General features: G+C 41.1%; 1 protein-coding gene across 2 annotated transcripts in view; it reads left to right on the forward strand.

Moving 5' to 3' along the window:
* Nucleotides 1-16,615: 16,615 nt before the first annotated feature.
* TBC1D9 (TBC1 domain family member 9) overlaps nt 16,616-17,547 on the forward strand; it is a 52,361-nt gene continuing 51,429 nt past the window's right edge. For both annotated transcript variants that reach the window (XM_065837377.2, XM_071808042.1), the window contains exon 1: nt 16,616-17,011. In XM_065837377.2, the coding sequence (XP_065693449.1) occupies nt 16,885-17,011 (127 nt within the window). In that variant the 5' untranslated portion in view covers nt 16,616-16,884. The remainder of the gene's footprint in view (nt 17,012-17,547) is intronic.

Genomic DNA, 17,547 nt, shown 5'->3' on the forward strand with positions numbered 1-17,547 from the left:
CCAAAGGGTTGAAACATTTGAATCTTTCACTGGTGCTGCTTACTACTGAAGTATATACTATGAAAAAGAAAATATTTCTGCAAGGAACTTGTAAATCAGAATTCTTCCATGACCTCTGAGCTTTAGTAGATGCATTTTTAGAAGTTGAATAATTGCAAATTAGCAATAATATTTCCCTGATTTGGCAGTCCTTCCTTTTGCACTGAGGACAAGGAAAGTGCAGCAGTGTGTGTTTATCTATGTTTGGAGAGGCCTTTTCCTTCTCAATAATCAAATAACTTTTCAAGCCACCTTGGTGTGGTAATAGCCCTTCACCATCCATCAGTCTTCCCCTGCACTGTAACCCTGCCTGTCAACCCTCATAAATAATTTTGAAAGATGTGAGTGGTTAAGCAGGCAGTGAACCTTTATCAAACAAATATTTCAGGGGCACAAATATTAAAGTGGAGCAAAATGGGTGGAAAGAAAGTTTCCTCCATGATGTGCCTTGCTATTCTGACCATTCCAAGACTACCTTGCAGCTGAATGTGTGGGTCAACATCTAGAAACCAACATGTGGGCACCTCTCAGGGTACCAGCATAAAAGCAGACTGGCCAAGTTGAGATGCATGGACACAAAATACCAAGTCATTAAATACAGATTACAATAGTTTGGAACATATCTGAAATACATCAGTGTAAGTCTGACATTGTTGATTTGCATCAGGTGAAAGCTGCTGTCCTCTTCTCTGTGCTGACACTCCATTTTCACCGTGGTTTGGATCTGTTGAGCTAAGCAGTGATTGGCAATCTCTGGAAAATGCAGTGGTATATTGGCCCCAAAGCTTCAAATTATCCCTGCTGCCTTGTACATTAACTAAGATGCAGCAACTAATGTGTAATTTGAAAATATTTATAATAGCAGTAATTTAAAATTTTGTCCTTCTACGAAGCACAGGTCTACACATGAGAATTAAGGCAGGTTATAGCAGGTCGTGGGTCTATACTGTGACAGTTGTATCTGAACAACTTCTTGGAGCATAATCTTACTATGCGGAGAAAAAAAAAAGAGGAGTCTCTTAATCCTGATCAATATAATCCACTTTCAGGTTTATGCTTGATGAAAACAAAATTATTCTTAAATAGTTGTGTCTGAACATGGAGTTATTTTGGAATTATTACATGGGTTATTTATTACATTGGAATTTTGTTCTTTGAACAGATTACCCAGTCCCATTGATTTTATTCCCCCAGCCACCCACCTATTTTACTCCTCCTCCTCCAATTACTGTTGTACTCAGCTACTAAAGAGCACACATGAAATGCTGAGAGACTGACTTACGGCTGGCAGCCAGCCCAGGAAGACCTCACCAGTTCAGAACCACTTTTCTTTAGTATATATTTTTTTTCCTGCTCTTTGAAACTAATACTTGCACTTCATTATCAAGGCTATCTGAGGGTAAATGCCTTTCTACAAATCAGGTGGGTTTGGGTTTTGGTTTTGGTTTTGGTTTTTTACAGGAAAGGTAGAGGAAACAGGTGTGTAACTATTTGGGAGGTTCTCTAGCTGTGACTGGACCTGCTGTTTCTTGTGTACGTTAAATGTTATAGACTGACCATGTTACCCTCTCATTATCCTGATGATGACCTGCACAGAAGAGCATTCTTGAGATCCCTCTGCATTGGGAAGGCACATTTCTGCCTCTTCCAAACCAAATGAGAGACAAGTCTAAGTTTAAAGAGAATTTACCTTGTTGATGATCAGCTCTTACAGGAAATTACCAATGAGGGTGGTGGTAATTGATGGATCCTTTCAGTGTTATTCTTTCCCTGGTTTTTGTTTGTCTGAAGACATAAGAAGTTCCCTTTATATTTTTGGGGACACTTAATGCTCTCACAGGTTTGAAACAAGGATGTCAAATACTTTTGCAGGTGCAATCAGAGGGTTTGGATCTGAAGCAAGAGCCAAAACTATGTTCAGTGTTCAAAAGAAACTTGCAGGTTTGACTCCAAAAGGCATTTTAGACTGTAGCATCAGTTCATACATAAACAATCGAAATGAGAAGAAAACACTATAAAAATGTAGAAGGGCAAGAAATCCTGTGACTGCTTTGCTGAATGTGTGCAACAACAGGACCTTCAGCTACCCAAAATTTGTGTGCACACATTTTTGTGAGCCTGTCTTCATCTTCTATAGCAATTTCGTTTTGTCTCAAGATTCTGCTGCATTTTTAGGGGGGAAGAAAATTCAGTCTGATCGATTCACACATGACTTCCAGTCTCTGAAAAGCTCTGTGTCAGTTCTTGCCTTGAGAGCAATTACACTTCTTCTTCTCAGAGCAAACCACAAATAAAGCAAGTCATGAAGCTGGACAGAGAATGAAAAGTATTCCTGACTCCTTCTTTCTCAGATTTCAACAAATTGATTTCTGAGGTTTTTCCATTAAATACATATATATACATGCATTTTGAAATATGTTAGTAGTGCAGCTACTTTAATGTCTATTTTATGCAAAATTTAATTGATCTTTTCCTTTCTGAAGTTGACTTACCAGATTACGTTCAATACTTTTTCAACACAAAGTTGCCTGAATAACTTCTGTATTTCCCATAACTGATTTTCATGGCTACAGAAATCTCACTTCTGTGCACATATAAGCTGTCAGAAAAACTGAGTTCTAAGATATAAAATAATTATTTCTCCCAAATTACCCATTGTAAAATTTTGGAGACTGAATGCTTGAGCATCCATCCCACACCACAAAACTGGTATAGGCAGTGACACGGACTTTGATCTTTATGTGGAAGTCATCTGTGCTTCCATAGAGGAGGAAAAAAGCCATTCTTTTCAACCCTAATTTTCTAGTCCCTGCAGCTGCTGATTTGTAAAGAGCTATGAGGTGTGGGCTTTTGAGATACTTGCTGCACACAAATGCTTCGAAGTTGGGAAGAGAGGTGTTGTCTTCTTCCCTGCCCACCCAAACACCAGGTTCATTATCCACGCTGAGATACAAGCAGCACCACCACCATCTCTGGGGATCAGAGTCTTAGGTGAGGTGAGGATGTTTTGGAAACAAAACTGAATGTAAGGGTTATGCATTAGTTATGTTGGTGATTTTTTTTTTTTTTCCTCCTTGTTGCTTTTGTTTTAAAACATGCACTTGAATGATGCCTGCCTTTTTATCACGGGGAATAGACTGAACCATGCGAGTCCCAGCAGCTGGGGTTGTGAAGGCCAGCATGCCATCCCTGCAAGTCTGCAAAGGGCAACATGCTGTGGCCTCGTTTGGGCTCTGGGATCACCAGCGTGTGGCACCTACAGTGTCACTGTCTGCTTAGTGACACCACCTGCCCTTTCTCTCCCAGCACACCAGGTCACCCACTGCTTCATGCTACAGCATTGCATAAGCTTTTTTGTGGTGGAAAAAAATCCACAGGTCATCAGGTATTTCATCGGTATTTGGCAAATTCTGGAAGGAGACAATACCAAAGTCATCAGCACGGGTTTATGAAGCTGTTAATAACGTATATGTATAATACATAATAAACTCCATTAGTTTATCTGTAGAATTAATTTATCAGTGGGAGACCTTTGGAGAATAGCATAGAGAATTATTTCAGAGTTTCTAACTAGTAAAAATACTAATTTGTTAAAAAGCTATGAGCTGTTATTAATAGAAAATTTTAATGTTTTGTACCTAACCTTATTTCAGCCTTGGAATCGATGTTAGATAATGAGTTACTTAGAAAGGAGTTTTGCCTTTTCACATGTTGGTATGTTTATGGACTCCTCTGTAAAATTCATAACTGATATTTTATGGGCTAATATTTCTGAAAAATATTATTTTCAAAAATATGCTTAACTGCTTGGCATAGTTGAAGAATAAGTAACACCTCTGCTCTACCTGTTGTGAAACAATTTCATGCTTCGTCATACCTAGAAAAATCAATGAAAGTGCTGAAAGTGGTTTCCTATTGTGGTTATGTGCCACGAGCGATTCTGCTTTCTGGGATGCTGCATAGAAAAAAAGCACAGAAGCAGACTTTTTTGTGTGTGTTTTAATGGAGCATATAACACTACTTTAAATGTGTATTTCTTAACAAATTATTTTGAAATATTCATTCTATATATTGTTTTTATTTTTTTCTTTATGTGGCAAGATAGTAGAGAATTCCAGAATAATTAATTTCAGTAAGATAGCCATGGTGTGCACATTGATCTACTTCTAGCTGTGAGATAATGACTTTTCTCCCTGAGTCCAAAAAGTTAGGAGAAACTTCTTCCACCATCAGTCTTAGGTACTGTCATGTTTTATTTCCTTCCCTTTTCATTGTTGTTGTTATCTTTTAATTATTCTGTCTTTTTACCATTCTTTGGTCTATTAACTGTTTTCCTCTTCTGTTTCCAGCGATATGTTTATCTCTCCTGATACGAAACCCCTTCTGCACTGGTTCCTTTAATTCTTTGCTCTTTTGGTGCCTCTTTACCACACTCAGCCATACTTAAGCCCACATCTATCTATTTTCCTTTCTCGCTTCAATCGAATTATTCCTCCAGCAACTTCTGAATTATTTATGTTCTCCAGATCACATTGGTTTTTACCATTCTTGGTGGGTTGGTTTATTTTCCCCTTAGCCAGTAGCATGTCTCTTATTCTTTTCTCTGTAATGGACAAATCATTATGCTGCTCAAATTGACACTAAGCAGCCTGGTTGATGGAGATAAGGCTTTTTTCATGAAGTGATATCTCCAAAGAAGCTGGGTTGGGTTAATTTGTGTTTTGTTTTGTGTTGGTTTTGTTCGTGTTGGTTTTGAGGGGTGTTGTGGTTTGGTTGTTGTTGTTTTGGCTTGAGTTTTTGTTTGGCAAAAGGAGAGATCAGGCTCTGCAGTGCATAGTGATGTGGGAGCAAGAACAAATTGGTCCAGAAAGCTGAGAAAATCTCTCAGTTTGCACGTCTTTAATTTTGCACGTGGAAATCTTGATGTTATGGGTACCTGTTTTGCTTCTGTGCCTTCTTTAGAGGGATGAGTGATAGACACATTGCAAACCAGAAGGGGAAAAAAAAAACAAACCAAAACAAAACAACTACTTAGCTTATTAAGTGGAGGAGTTTTGATTCCATTCTGTTCCTTTTGATGTGTATGCATCACATTTGCACATCTAATCATGATGGAAAAGGTGACAAATAATGCAGAGATAGAGAAAACAGTGGCTCTCCTGGGAAGCTGTGGGCCTATGTAGCCACCAGTGAAAATATACCAAGAAATTTGCCTTCAAGTGAGGCTGAAAGCCACAGTCAGAAAGAAACCACCCCTGACAAAAGGGAGCTGCCCAGAGCAGCGAAGGAGACAGTTTAAGCAGAAAATGAGGGACTGGCTCTGCAAAGCACATGGTGCATCACTCTGGTAGCACTTGCCAGGATCCAGCAGAAGTGGCTTTGCATACACCTTGACATGAATTGACATAGTGTTTTGGTGGATTGAAATCTCCTGTGATGCAGGAAAGCAGGTGCCAAGGCACTGAAAGAATGTGCCAATGTTAAAACATGGTGACAGTGTGACATGCTGTCCTTTTATATCACCCTTTTTGCTTCAGTTCATCTCCACCCCTTCTTCCATACACTTCTATTAGTTGCTTTTTTCTTTGTCTACTTTTTATTTCTATATTTACATATATTTTCCTCTTTTTTCATTGTATCTTGAATCATAACCTTCTGCATTCCTCTTCTGTTTCTCTTGTCCCTTTCTTTCACTTTTGTCTGTCAATAGCCAAGAATGGGTTGAAGAATCATGCATCTTCCTCTTTTAGCCTCTGGCAGAGATTACTGGAATGGCTCAAAGGCACAGTTTTGCCTGGAACTGTAATGCTATCAAGTAATGATAGATGAGGGTGTCATCACTTGTAGCAGATATTTTGCACGCTTATATCCAGGCAGGGTACGAAACTCCATCAAACACATTTTTGTTGGGTTTAACAGTGCTTTTGCTGTTTCTGCCTGGGAGTGTGGGACTAGGTGGTGCTTTATACTAATACATTTTGATCTAATGCCACAAACAAGGGAAAGGAAAAACTGTTGGAAGACATTAGGACCTTTGCAGATGCCTAAAAAGCAGGCAAGTACTGAGCTGAATTAACCTGGAGCCTTGGTTGCCGTGCAGCTTACAGCCACTTAGGCTAGGCTAGCTCTGGCTCAGAACACTTCTTGCACCAGAGTCTGTGTGATGGTAAGGAGACGGGTGGAGAACCTGGCTGAGTGCCCAGGCTAAGAGTGCAGTCAGTAGAAGTAGGCATTTTGTGCGGAGACAGAAACTCTGATCCCAGATTCTCAGCAGCTGCTTGGTTGGCCGCCATGAGGAGTGGGATGGAGAAAGAGCAGCAGCCAGGAGCCTGCTGAAGAGCTGCTTTTGTCTTCACTGCTGCAATAGTGTCTGACCTGCTGTGGAATAATCAACAAAGAAACTCAAATGAAGATAAGCTCCCTGTAGCTTTCACCATGCAGCAGCTGGGCAGCATCAGAAGGCCTTCTCCATCAAGAGAAATCATGGTGGAGCTGACTTCTTCTGATGTGGCAGAGTAAAGTAGCAAAGACTAAAGCTGTGCTGGTTATCAGAAAAAAAAAAAAAAAAAAAAAAAAAAAATAGAGATACTGGTCTTTTAATTGGATATTATCTTAAAATGAGTTTTAATTTTATGTTCGAGGTAGCTCAGTTACATCAGTAGCATACATGGCTTGGATGTCTCCCAAATCTTTCCTTCTTACATGTGAACTTCGATCTTCCTGTTTGTTTCTGTTTTCTGAGACATCTAAAACTTCAAGTTTCTGCAAGGTGTTGCAATTTGGTCTGTTGGAAATTCTATCATGTGAATATGACAAGTATGTCACACACCAGAACAGGCTGCCACAGATCATGATTGAGTCACTATTCCTAGAGGTGTTTAAAAGATGCATAGATGAGGTTCTTAGAGACATGATTTAGAGGTGGACTTGGCAGTGCTAGGTTAACGGCTGGCCTCAATGATCTTAAAGGTGTTTTCCAGTCAAAATGGAAAATTTGAGGAAATTCTTCTCAGTTTTTGAGGTCAGCACCACTGGAAATATCCACCTGAAGATGACCTGAACTATACTTTTCTATAGAAAGCCACTGATCAAATAGGTGGCCAACTGCAACATTTGATTTACTGTGGATAGTTCTTCCTAGGCAGTCAGATGGAAATGAACTTGTTATAAACGACTGAAGAATAATTTTTAAGTTTTCTGAAGAGGCAGCTGCTTCTTACCGGTACCTGCTGGTCCCTTATTCCATCATTCCAAACTCTGCCTGTACAGCTCCATCAGCACAGGGGAAACAGGGCAGCTCCTTCCATAGGAAGCCTTAGCACAAGACAGAATCACAAGCAAACACATGAAGCAATTTATTCTGGGGCTTTGAGTGGTTGTATTCAGCAATATATCACTTGTTTTGCATTTTCATTTTCAAATCATCAACTTCTGTGTTTTTTGTAAAATAAAATGTCCATGCTGTTAATGTGTTCCTTGGCCAGCTGGGAGCTGTGCAGAAATTGCGTCAACTGTGTTGGTTTCTGCATTCATGTGGGTAGACTGTTAACTGAGCTGTTCACTATGGATGTGTTGTGATATCAAAATACACTACCACTCTCTTCTACTGACATGGAGAACAGGTGGTTAGAAGAAAGTAGAAAGGATTCTAATGAAGAAATACCAAATTTTACAGGCTGTGACTAGAAATGTGAGAATGACCAGACTAAACAAAAAGACTGAGGGGTGAATTTCCCTCCCTACCATTCCGTGAAGCAGAGAAACAGCCCCCTGCAGTGACCCCTGTAATTCCAGAGAGCTCAGGAGCCAGTGGCGGGTGCTAATTTGATGAAGCAGTGTGCCTGTGGCCAAGCAAATTTTGACTTGTTTCCTCTCAGCTACTGCCTTAGAAAGAGATAAGTTCAATCTAGTCACGAAATGCAGATGAGGTAGGTCTGAACTCCAAGTAAGTTAAAGGGAGGCAGTTGTGGTTGGTTTGGGGTTTCTTTGTTTGTTTTGAGAGGAATCGATGTGGCTTCTATACTTTTTTTGCATTATTGTTTCATACCTTTTTCTCTTCCTGTGTTAATCAAAGACTCTTCATGCTCTGTCCACTTAAATATCCTCTTCCAAATATCCTAAGAAATAGCTTTTTTTAAGAGTCCAGTTGGCATCACTTTGTCTTGCACTGAGTGCTACCTCATTCCAAAGTATTAGGCGTGTGTTTCAAAGCCCCCTTTGGCCACATCTTTTTGGTGAACACTGAAATGTCTGTTCTCTTTTTTTTTTTTTTTTTTAATCTACAAAATCAATAGTAATAAAAAGAATAAAAACTTGCGTGTTTTCTTCTTTTAGGTTTCAGGGAGAGCTAAAACACTGAATGAAGTCCTGCAAGCCCATGATTACATGTAGGCAACAGTACTATAAGAAATGGAAAAATACTTCACGGTTATCCAGGTCAGTGTTTGATTACATGGTTCATTCAGGAAATCAGCACAAACCCACTGATGAATATGATTTTGCAAGGTTGTGTGGATCAACTGCTATGGCGAACCTGGCCTACTGTGTTACAGCAAGTACAATGATGTTATTTACAGGGGATTTGAATATGTTCAATGGGAAATTATGTGATGTTTTCAAAGAAAGTCAGCTCTTCAAATTTCAGTATCTTATCTCGGTCTTGTCTATGTTATTTTCAATAAGCAGGCAAGTGACTGGTAAATAGTTATTACCTATCATTTAGATGTCAAATGAAGCATATTTTATCAGCACTTCAGGAACCACCTAGTTCCTTTAAAAATAGGTAACAATAATTTTTAAGTACCTATTGACATACCAGCTATCACACAATAAATCAACATTTAGTCATACAAAGCAAAATTCCTCCTTGACATATCTCCATTGATTGCACTGGAGTTGTATTAGAAATCTATTTGGTGAATACCACATATTCTTATGTTTTGTAAGTAAACGGAGGACATCTCAGAGACACTTAAAGAAGCAGATAAAAATAAAAAAGGTAAAATGAAACAAAAATACTTCGGACAATAATATGTGAAATACTTAAGGTAATGATTATTTAACTCTAACATATTCACTGCAACTGTGTTTTAAAAAGGGCCCTGGTAAGATCATCAAGGAGTTTAATCTAAAAATGTTGTCCTCAGTTTAAGCCATGTTTGAAAAACTATCATACATGTGGCACTGTATCAGAAAAGGTATCAAAGATAAGAGCCTTTTCAACAAAAGACACATTAGTAGAACCCAGAGCACAGATGTGTATTAACCTCTTATTTTAATAAAGAAAAAAAAACAACAAACAAACAAACCCAAACTCTCTTTACACAGTCTCTTTGAACAAGTACACCCACACCCACAAATTATGTTACCATCTCTATGCCAGAACTTGCCAAATTAACATCTTTGTCAACTCCCTACATAATCACAGTGGATTATCTGATAAAGGGTAAGGGACATCACAATTAAACAGAAGAATTACAATTATTATAATATACTACGACACTTATTTATTAACTCTGTGTTTGTAAGCCAAACTGGGTGGAGGGGCAGGAGGGGAGAATATGTATTCTGCTTGATGTCTACCTGCCCAGTTATGCTTTATAGATCTCTGAGCCAGTCTTTGGGTTTCTGGTTTCAGCAACCAGAAATGTTGCTGGACATCCCCGACTAATCATGAGGAAACCACCAGAGTAAACTAACTGCAAATTAAATTAACCCTGTAAATTATTCAATACACAAATGAGCAGACAGACCAGCAGGTTAATTCCTTGTCTCCAATGGAATGTTGCTTCTCTAAATAATTTTAAATCAGATGTGCACACTGTTTTAGCATAACACAGATAACAAAAGCAAGGCATAGAAAAGCATGTCATGGGAGAGTAAACAAAATTTATTCTGGATTTAAAGATAAACCTAACCAGTTTATTAATGGGCAACATTAATTAAGTCTTATGACGCCTCATAAGGTATCTAAATTCAGGTACTTAGCATATGTAATTAATGAAGAGGTTCTGGGTTCAGTAATTACTGAGTATTCAAACTCTTAAAGCCAAATGAAGTTCAGCATTTCTCTGTTGTCCGACATAACTTATGTTGTCCTTCAAGAGATATATTGTCCCAACTGGTACAAGTTATTAATTATGAGAGAATTTAATGAAACCACCAAAATCCTGAAAAGAAACTTCATTCCTTGCTGGTGTTTTTCTTCAAACTTTCTCAATCCTGTCAGGCTGAAGAAGCGGTGCCAATGAAGCCGCTCGCTGAGCTGCTTCAGTGACTTCTCACCGGTCTGACTGCTGGTGGCTCCTGAAGGTGCAAGATGAAGCTGGATTGCTGAATCTGAGAGAAAGGGGCAGATTGTGCTGTTACCAAGACGTCTACCTCCCTTTTTTTCTGGTGTCTTGCTGAAGTATGATAATGGTGCCTTTCTTCAGGGTACTGTCGCATTTAAAATACCAGCTGCTGTCAAATGTTTGTTGGCTTTCCACTTATGTTAGTAACAACTTGGCTGTGTGCAACCTCCTCAGGCATATTTAAAAGGGCTGTTGTTTTTCTTCTCAGTTCTATGATTATGTCAGCTTTGTTTTCTTGTAGAAAATTTTAATAGCTTCTCTGGAGTTTTAATTCTTAAGCTTTTTCTGTTTTAATTCCACTGGAAGATAGCAGATGTCGACATTTTGATACCTTCATGCTTATACTAATGTAGTTCCCACGTTTATAAACAACCAGCTTTGTTAATTAGTTTGTTAGATGTAACAAACTGTGGACTTGTTAGTTTATCATTGACATTTGCTACAGTAACAAAATGATTAATCTGACATAATATTAACAAATAGTTACAGGATGAAGATATAATTGTATTTTATCTTGAACAATTGGTCTCATGGAAGCAGGTCCTACAAAACAAAGCCTGTTTTTGTTTTGGCAGAGTAAAATATCTGGTCAATAGAGATAGTAGAGTTAATATTACATGTCTGGATTTTGCCAAAGCAATTTTAATTGTAAAGATGGATCATATATGGAATTAACTTGTTTATAACAGCTGAGTATGAAACAAATCCACAGAGATATAGCAGAACAAGGGGGTAATAGTGAGTGGGATGGTTTGTAGCAGTCCATATATACATAATATTTTACATGATCAGTACTGTGCTAAGGGATCTTTAATGATGATGTTTCTAAATGACATAGGAATTAACAAGATAATAAATACTGATTAAGGTCACTGCTCTATCAGGACTCAGATAATTCTACTACAGCCCAGTGCTTATGTCCATAAACTAGATGTAAGGCAAAGAGTGCACGTTATATCCAAAATACGGGTGGCTGCTTTAGAAAACTCTTCCTGCTTGAACAGTTTGGATAAAGTGCTTGATGTGTTCCCAGTGAATCGCTATGTCAAAAAATGATGATTCAGACAAAATGTCTACAAAGCAGCAAGGACCCTGCTTCTGTGGAAAGCAACAAAATATTGGAAAAGCTCTGTTAAAATACCCTATCCATTTCTGACACCTGCACTTCAGAAATTGTCAGAGTTCGAAGGACAGTGCAGACGTGACAGAGCTGGAAATTGTGAGTCTTAAGCGACACACCTCATGATGCAAGATAGCCCAGCAATGGACATGGGGGTTGTGGGCAGACAGCTGCCTTACCTGTGGAGAGCCTGGTACACCAACGGTGCTTTATAGAGAGTAATCATTGTGATACCCAAGTGTAGCTACAAATAATGTCTTGCCAGAAAGTAGGGCACTGCTTTTTATTGACCTGCAACAAGTTGTCCCTTTGCCATGGGAGAGCTGCAGAATCTCAAAGATCAGCCTAAAAAAGCTGTCATTCACAGTGAGAGGAAAAAGTAGTAAGTGTTATATTCAGGAAGAGCTGTCATTACAGGGAAGTGCAAGAATGCAAGGCAGAATATGAAACTGTTTTATTTACCTTCCTTGGAAATGCAGGTTTCTCCTCCAAACTGAAAGCTTGCAGTCAGTTTGTTTGTCCTGAATTTGACAATCTTCCCAGGCAATGAAAATGCTCTGGGAAGAGAAATGGCTATTACCTTTAAAACTGATGTTTCCTGTCTGATGCACAAACAGAAGAGAATTCAGCTGTAACAGACCTCCTGGTGGGTAGGCAGCTTTAGCAAAAACCTCTTGTTGAATATGGGTAAGTTAGAGAGCCATTGTTAAAAGCTCCTGCCAGAGGGTCAGGTGCTCTCTTTTCTGCATGCTTGAGAGCATTCAAAGTTGACACTGTTCTGCCCCCCCTCTGGTGTGCCAAGCTCCAAAACCAGCTGCTGGAGCTCAGTGAAGATCCACCCTGCTGCTCAACAGGTACCCAGAAGAAATGCTGAACATTTCCCTTCTAAGAATCACGTTGATTGGAATAGAATGCCCTGCTGTTAGCCTGTTATTCTGAAATCACTTTTAACTCAAGATGAATTGATGCAGAATCCAGTAAATGTTCTCATTTATGGTATACCAGACAGACAATAAAGGTTACAGAAAGGAAAATGGTTTAAAAAAAAAAAAAAAGAAAAGAGATTTGTTCTTCCACAAAGAAGCAAATCCAAAAATCTTCTGGCAGCATCCTTTTAATGAGGTGCAGATGCTTGTCTAACCTATGCAGTTAGGATGTGCTTTGTCCTCTCAACTTGCTTCCATGCTGGTAAGCATGCCCCCACCTTTTGTTTTAAACTCCAGGGGCTTGTTTGGGATTCTTCCCCGTTACTTCTCTCTTGTTGTCCGTGAAATATTTTGATTCTGGTTTCCCTTGGAAGACATTTTGATATTATCCTCCAGGGATAGTAAATGATATTCCTTGTAGCCTGTTGCTGAATATCTGACTCAATCCTATTATTAACTCTATCCTATCAGGCAAGGTGTATTCCAATTCGGAGTAAAGGCTTGACACGTTGAATCCCATACTTGACTCAAAATGTACCTCTTGCAGCAGGCGCTTGACACAAATGGGACTCGTGTGCAACCAATCCATTAATGGCTTTTGAGACTAGGCACAATATGTATAAAGTTATTCTGGGATGATGAAGGGCTTGAGAGTCACTAATGCTGGTCCTGTCTTCTGATTCCAACTGGGAAGTGGGAATCATGAGTAGCGGGTGCTGTAATTTGATACTTTTACTTGCAGACTTGATGGACAACCCAAAGCAAGAATGACTCGGTGTGATTCAGTTTGCTCACCTGTGAAAGTTCTCATAATATGCACTTGCAGCAGCATGATTAAAGTGTTGTTATTTTTTAATGCTTTGAGGTTCTTCAACACAAGTTCTTTCAGGCATATAGACTCTAAGGTTTGTGGCACTTGAATTGACAACACACTAGGAAATCTCAGATACTTTTTCCCCATTTTGTTTCATCTCACATTCTACCTAAGGCAATCTCTTCCAGTCTTTTAAACCTTTAGTACTATTCATAAAATCAAACACTTCTCACAAACAAGGTGTGCATTTCTCAAAGATGATTTTTGATATCCTGATATTTTGTCTTTGCTCCTAGTCAACCAAATGGTTATCCTGAACCATTGGCAAATGCTATTGGTTGCATCTAAAGAAGACGTCTGTTGTGGAAAGGTCTTCTGGGGAATAAATGGTAAAATATCTCCTTTATTTAATATTTTTCCTGCTTGAGTACTGTGACTGTCCATTAGTCTGATGACACTGAACAGAATGGTTGTCCTTCTAGAATCATGCTGATTTTCTTTCCTGAGAGGTTTATATATAGCACTATAAGAAATCACTCCTCAGTTTTTTTTATTGATAGCTGCTCCTGATTTCTTTAATTCATTTTTCAAAATTGAACGGCATAGGTTGAAGTTTTAAATCTGATGGCATGGAGAGCTTTAAACAGTCCCATTCAGTGTTAAAATGACACTGAGGTTCCAATCTGATGCAGCATTTTCATCAATATATTACAAAACAAGCTGAGGAAATTATGGCTTTATTTGTACTTACGATTTTTTAATTCTTATTACAATTCACAGGATGGGCTAGAAATTCTTTATTTTGTTCACAAATTACATTATGAAAAAGAAGCCTTTTAATGGAGCACTAAGATCCAAAAAAGTACGTATAGACAAGCATTTTACATTGGAGATAAAAATATGTGATGGGTATACAAGAGAACATATTTGCATTGGCTTCGACAAAAAGGTCAGCTGTGATAGCACAACACCTATTTTTCATTACTGTGAGAGCAGATCAGCTGTGCATTTAAAAATGCCTTGATACTATCTACAGCACAGAAACAAAAGGACACAATATAACCTAATTTTAAATGCCATTTACTTGAGCCATGACATTTAATTTCTTTCCGATTTCATTTAAATGTTCTAGAACACTTAGTGGAAAATAGATACGGAAGACGTTAGAAATTATTTTTTCGGTGTTCTTTATGGCATTAATACCTGTGATCCTACTCACATCTAAAACTGACTACTTAGCAATAATAAGACCTGGCAGTTGCTTTCAGAGCTTACAGTTTTGCACAACTGCCTGTGCCTGCTGTTGAAAAGCGAGTTAGGAATGGGAAGCAGGGTGGACTTCCTGGCCTCTGATGATGCTCTTTTCCTTCTCACGGTCAGCTGCACTGTCTACAGAGAAAATGAACTTCATCACCACCTCTGACTGTAGCAGAGCATCATTTGGTTCTTCTTTCCTAAAATTTCAGTGTGGCTCTAGTAGTAGTTCTACTGCAGGTTGTTGACAGGGATGACATCACTAGTATTTGTGTGTGTGACATCATGTCTTTACTAAAGGAAGTTACTAGGAATTTTTGCTACCACTTTTAGCCAGGCCAGAACTTAACTTTAAATCTACTTGGCATGTAGGTTTTATCTAGAGCTGGTTAAAAATAAAAGTCCTGACATTTATTCTCAAAAATATAAGAAATATGCTTGTTTAGAGTTTTTATTTAAAAATACTACCCCCTCCCAAAATCTTCTTGTTAAAAGGACATGGTCATTTCAACAATACTAAAATTCAAACTAATCTGTCTCTATGATAAATTGGCAAATCGTGAAGAAGCTCTTCTGCATTCTCATTCCGATTGCAGTCTCCTGCCTTAGCAACAATGACAACTATTCCTGTGGTGCAGTGGGACTGACAGCAGCACTATCTATTTTTTAGCGTTCATCAGAGATGGTCACTTCTCTCTCTCGAACTCTTTACCTTCACAGTAACGGCCACACGACTGCTACCTCAGATGAAGAGCCATTTCTGCCGTGAGCACGTGTCCACCTCCACATGACGAGCACTGGGCATCCAGTTCCATGCCAACACCAGGTGATGAAAGGCTAAATTACTGTAAAGCTGCAGCCAGAGTAGGAAAAGTTTGTGCTTGGAACAGGGGTCTAATATTGTATTTTAGGCTTAGTTTACTCTTCTCGAAATCTTTAATAAATCAAAGACAGGTATCTGATCAGAGAGTAACAGCTTTCTGACTAAACTTTCCTAATCTCTTTCGGTGATACTTGTGTTAGATGTTATTATCTGCCTGAGGGTTACTTTGTATAGATGTGGATGCTTGATCCGATTGACATGCTGTAACATAATTGACTGAAACCAACTACTTCTAAGTTTCCTTCTTCAGCTCTTTTCAAATCTTTTTCTGCAAAATAGCCATGAAGGATTTTTACGCCGCCATTCACCCAGATGTAGCAGAGTATTTACAGCTTGCTTTCAAGCAGGTCATCTCTCACAGGTAGCAAGCAACGGAAATAAATCCAAGGAGTAGAAGCCACTGCGTGGGTCTGTTTCAGGTACCTTAAGCTCAGCCCAGAAATCCTTTCCTTTGTACAGAGAAAGGTTGTATGACTTATTTGCTAGAAAATGCATTTCTTGACTGCAGGAATTGTATGCAATGATGTCTTTTCATTTATTTCTGGGGGCTGGAACTAGATGATCTTTAAGGTCCCTTCTAAGCCAAACCATTCTGTGATACTATGATAAAGGCAAGGCCAGAGAGTCTAGTCCTTTCCTATCAACTTGCAAATCAAATGTTTAAAGCTGCAAGGGTACAAAACATATGTTATCTATATGTATTACTCACTGCTCCGAGTATACTTGGCATACCTGTCAAGTATTCCAGGTTTTTTTAGGGCTTGTCAGGCCGTCAAAAATTCTCCCCTGATCTCAGCGCTGGGCACGGAATAGACGGGCTATGTAAAAAGGGGCTGTACTAAGAGGGCGGTCCCAGCGCCTCCTGTGGATGTGCCGCTGCACACTGCTGGTCGGAGCCCCCTCTTCCTTTCAACACCTGATTTTACAAACTTCTCCATAAAAAGGCCCCGATCTTTCACGGCAGGCGGTTAAACCCGGGCGGTGGGTGTCTCCTCCCCGGCAGGCCCGCCGCCCGGCCATGGCCGCTCCCCGGCACGCCCGCTGCGCCCGCCGCCCGCTGCGCCCGCCGCCCGCTGCGCCCGCCTGCCTGGCCCAACGGCGCCGCGGCCCCGCCCCGGCGCGCGCGCAGGTTGCGGGCAGTGCGGCGCGCGCCAGGCAGCGCGAGCGGCATTGTGCGGGGAGGCGGGCGCGCGGCGGGGCGGGCGCTGATGTCACTGCTGCTCCAGGCGCTGCGGCGGGCGCTGCCGGGGCCGCCACCGCCTCCCCTGGCCCCTGCGGACGCCCCTCCGCGCCCGGTGCTGGGCGGGTAGGCGGCGGGAGCCACGGGGACTATGCGGCTGCCGCCCCTCCGCCCGGAGTCCGCCGGAGCCCGCCGGGCTGCGCCGTCCGCCGCGGCGGCCGGGCATGGTGGCGTGTGATGCGGGCGCTGCGTGCGTGAGTCACCGCGCCCCGCTGCCGGTCGGCCGGGCGGGTCGGCCTTTGTCTGCGCCGGGAGCATGTGGGTGAACCCCGAGGAGGTGCTGCTGGCGAACGCCCTGTGGGTGACGGAGCGGGCCAACCCCTACTTCATTCTCCAGCGGAGGAAGGGGCACGGAGGCGATGGCGGCGGCGGAGGACTGGCAGGTAAGGGCGGCGGCCGGGGCCGCGTTCCGCACCGCCTCTCACCCGGGATGGCGGTGGGTCCCGCCGGCCGGGCGGGATAACGGCTGCCGCAGAGCCTCCCCCGCTCCTCGCTACCTTCCCGGGCGGTGCGGAGAGCCCGGCACCCCTGCCGGGGGCTGCTGCTGGCGCCTCGCACGGTCCTGGAAGGCGGCGGGGGCCTTAGGCGCTTGGTGGGTATTTAGGTGCTTGGTTTCCCGTATGCTAAGGTTTCCCGTGGGATTTAGGCGCTGTGGAGCTTTGTGCGAGTGATCACCGGTGTCCGATGCCATGGTACATCAGGATGTGACTTGCCCAGGTCTTTGGAGGATTTTGCTGTTGTCCCTCTAACAGGCAGTGTTTAAAATAGGACCAAGTTTTAATTCACAAATATGCACTACGAGAACAGATTTGCTTCAGCTTCTGTGTCTTCTTTGAGATGTCCTTGTAAAGTATGTTGCCTGAATGTTTTGTTTTAGACCGCCTGAAACGCTTTTGTAGATTGGTTTATACACATCTTG

This window comes from Patagioenas fasciata, chromosome 4, assembly GCF_037038585.1.
Source record: "Patagioenas fasciata isolate bPatFas1 chromosome 4, bPatFas1.hap1, whole genome shotgun sequence".
NCBI classification, from domain to species: domain Eukaryota; kingdom Metazoa; phylum Chordata; class Aves; order Columbiformes; family Columbidae; genus Patagioenas; species Patagioenas fasciata.